At 41.7% G+C, this 1,622-nt stretch overlaps 1 protein-coding gene across 3 annotated transcripts; it reads left to right on the top strand.

Annotated features, from left to right (window-relative positions):
• Positions 1 to 9: 9 nt before the first annotated feature.
• Positions 10 to 1,135, top strand: LOC103522670. 3 transcript variants are annotated; one of them, XM_026832691.1, is made up of 2 exons: positions 10 to 815; positions 1,120 to 1,135. In XM_026832691.1, exon 1 carries the CDS (start codon positions 21 to 23, stop codon positions 801 to 803), a length of 783 nt encoding a protein of 260 aa, XP_026688492.1. In that variant the 5' UTR covers positions 10 to 20; the 3' UTR covers positions 804 to 815; positions 1,120 to 1,135. The 3 variants fall into 3 exon arrangements, with proteins under 3 accessions (XP_026688492.1, XP_026688491.1, XP_008485989.1); XM_026832690.1 differs by having other exon boundaries at positions 10 to 683; positions 988 to 1,132; XM_008487767.2 differs by lacking the exon at positions 1,120 to 1,135 and adding an exon at positions 1,041 to 1,077.
• The last annotated feature ends 487 nt before the right edge of the window (positions 1,136 to 1,622 follow it).

Raw genomic sequence — 1,622 nt, forward strand, 5'->3', positions numbered from 1 at the left:
ATCATGACAATGATGTGAGAATGAGGGGCAACCGTGATTCCAACAGATATACACCAACACCACCTCAGTCTAAACACAACAGACCTAAAATACCTCCTGAGTCAAGACATGTAGATTATACAGAGCCACAGAAACGTCCAAATCACTTGAGCTTTCTGACGGATATTTGGTCTAACATCCTAAACGTTATACTACCATGTGATGATAATGACACTGAGGCAGGGAGTTCCTCAAGCGCACAATCTCCTAGAAGTCCAAGGTCACATCGTTCCATTACCATTATTCAACCTAAAAAACCACGTGATAGGAGTAGTTCATCAGGGGATCGTCGCAGTTGTACCTCCAATATGACCAGAACCACCAATGTAACTCTCAACCCCACCTTCGTCTTCATCAGGAACGCTAAAGTCTATATGGATAATAAGAGAGGTCGGTCTAGTTCTAGTGGAAGTCGAGCTGCTGCTTCAGTGGAGAATTTACGGGCTGAAAAACCAGACTGCACCAAACCAGACTACACCAAGAAACCCAAGCTGGCCCAGACCTCTGAACCCTGTATATCAAGCGGTGATGACAAGCCTCCTAAGAAACAACCCAAGGATAAAAGTTGTCGACCTTGGGTACTCCAGGACTGGTACAAAAGTCCTGAGAAAAGTAAAAGAAAGAAGAGTAAGAGTGATAGTGAGGATGATGCAGTATCCTCGTGCTTGTATTCCTGTGCAAAGAAAATATGTGAAAGGAAACGAAGCTCAGAATCCAGTCCATCTCCATGTCGAGAAGAAAAGAAAAAAACAAAGAAATGTTGAGAGATAATAAAGGTATCAAGCCCCATAATAAATTATAAACGTGTACATTATTGGTGATCTAGATTGAGCTTTATTTATCTACGCAGGTTCCTCGTCGGTTGTTAGAAAATGAGATTAAAACGTATTTAGGGGGAGCCGAGGGACCCCCCCGAGTAAAAGAAAGAAGAGTAAGAGTGAAAGTGAGGATGATGCAATATCCTCGTGCTTGTATTCCTGTGCAAAGAAAGTATGTGAAAGGAAACGAAGCTCAGAATCCACTCCATCTCCATGTCGAAAAGAAAAGAAAAAAACAAAGAAATGTTGAGAGATAATAAAGGTATCAAGCTATCAAGGCCCATAATAAATTATAAACGTGTACATTGGTGATCTAAATTGAGCTTTATTTATCTACGCAGGTTCCTCGTCAGTTGTTAGAATATGAGATTAAAACGTATTTAGGGGGAGCCGAGGGACCCCCCCCCACCCTCGAGCTTCATTTTTAGCCATAATAAATTATAAACGTGTACATTGGTGATCTAAATTGAGCTTTATTTATCTACGCAGGTTCCTCGTCGGTTGTTAGAAAATGAGATTAAAACGTATTTAGGGGGAGCCGAGGGACCCCCCCCCACCCTCGAGCTTCATTTTTAGTCCGTCCTTCCTTTATTATTACTAATAATAAAAGATATAGTGGACGGACTATTGTGTTCGCTTCGGTGTCTGTCTGTCTGTCAGTCAGTCAGTCAGTCTGTCCCCATAGAAGGACTTATCCAAACCTGGTCGACCTATATATCAAATTAAAGGTCTTTTTACCAGGATCACGAAAATGGTGGTGCAAAT

This window comes from Diaphorina citri, unplaced genomic scaffold (genome assembly GCF_000475195.1).
Source record: "Diaphorina citri unplaced genomic scaffold, Diaci psyllid genome assembly version 1.1 scaffold10165, whole genome shotgun sequence".
Lineage (NCBI taxonomy): Eukaryota > Metazoa > Arthropoda > Insecta > Hemiptera > Psyllidae > Diaphorina > Diaphorina citri.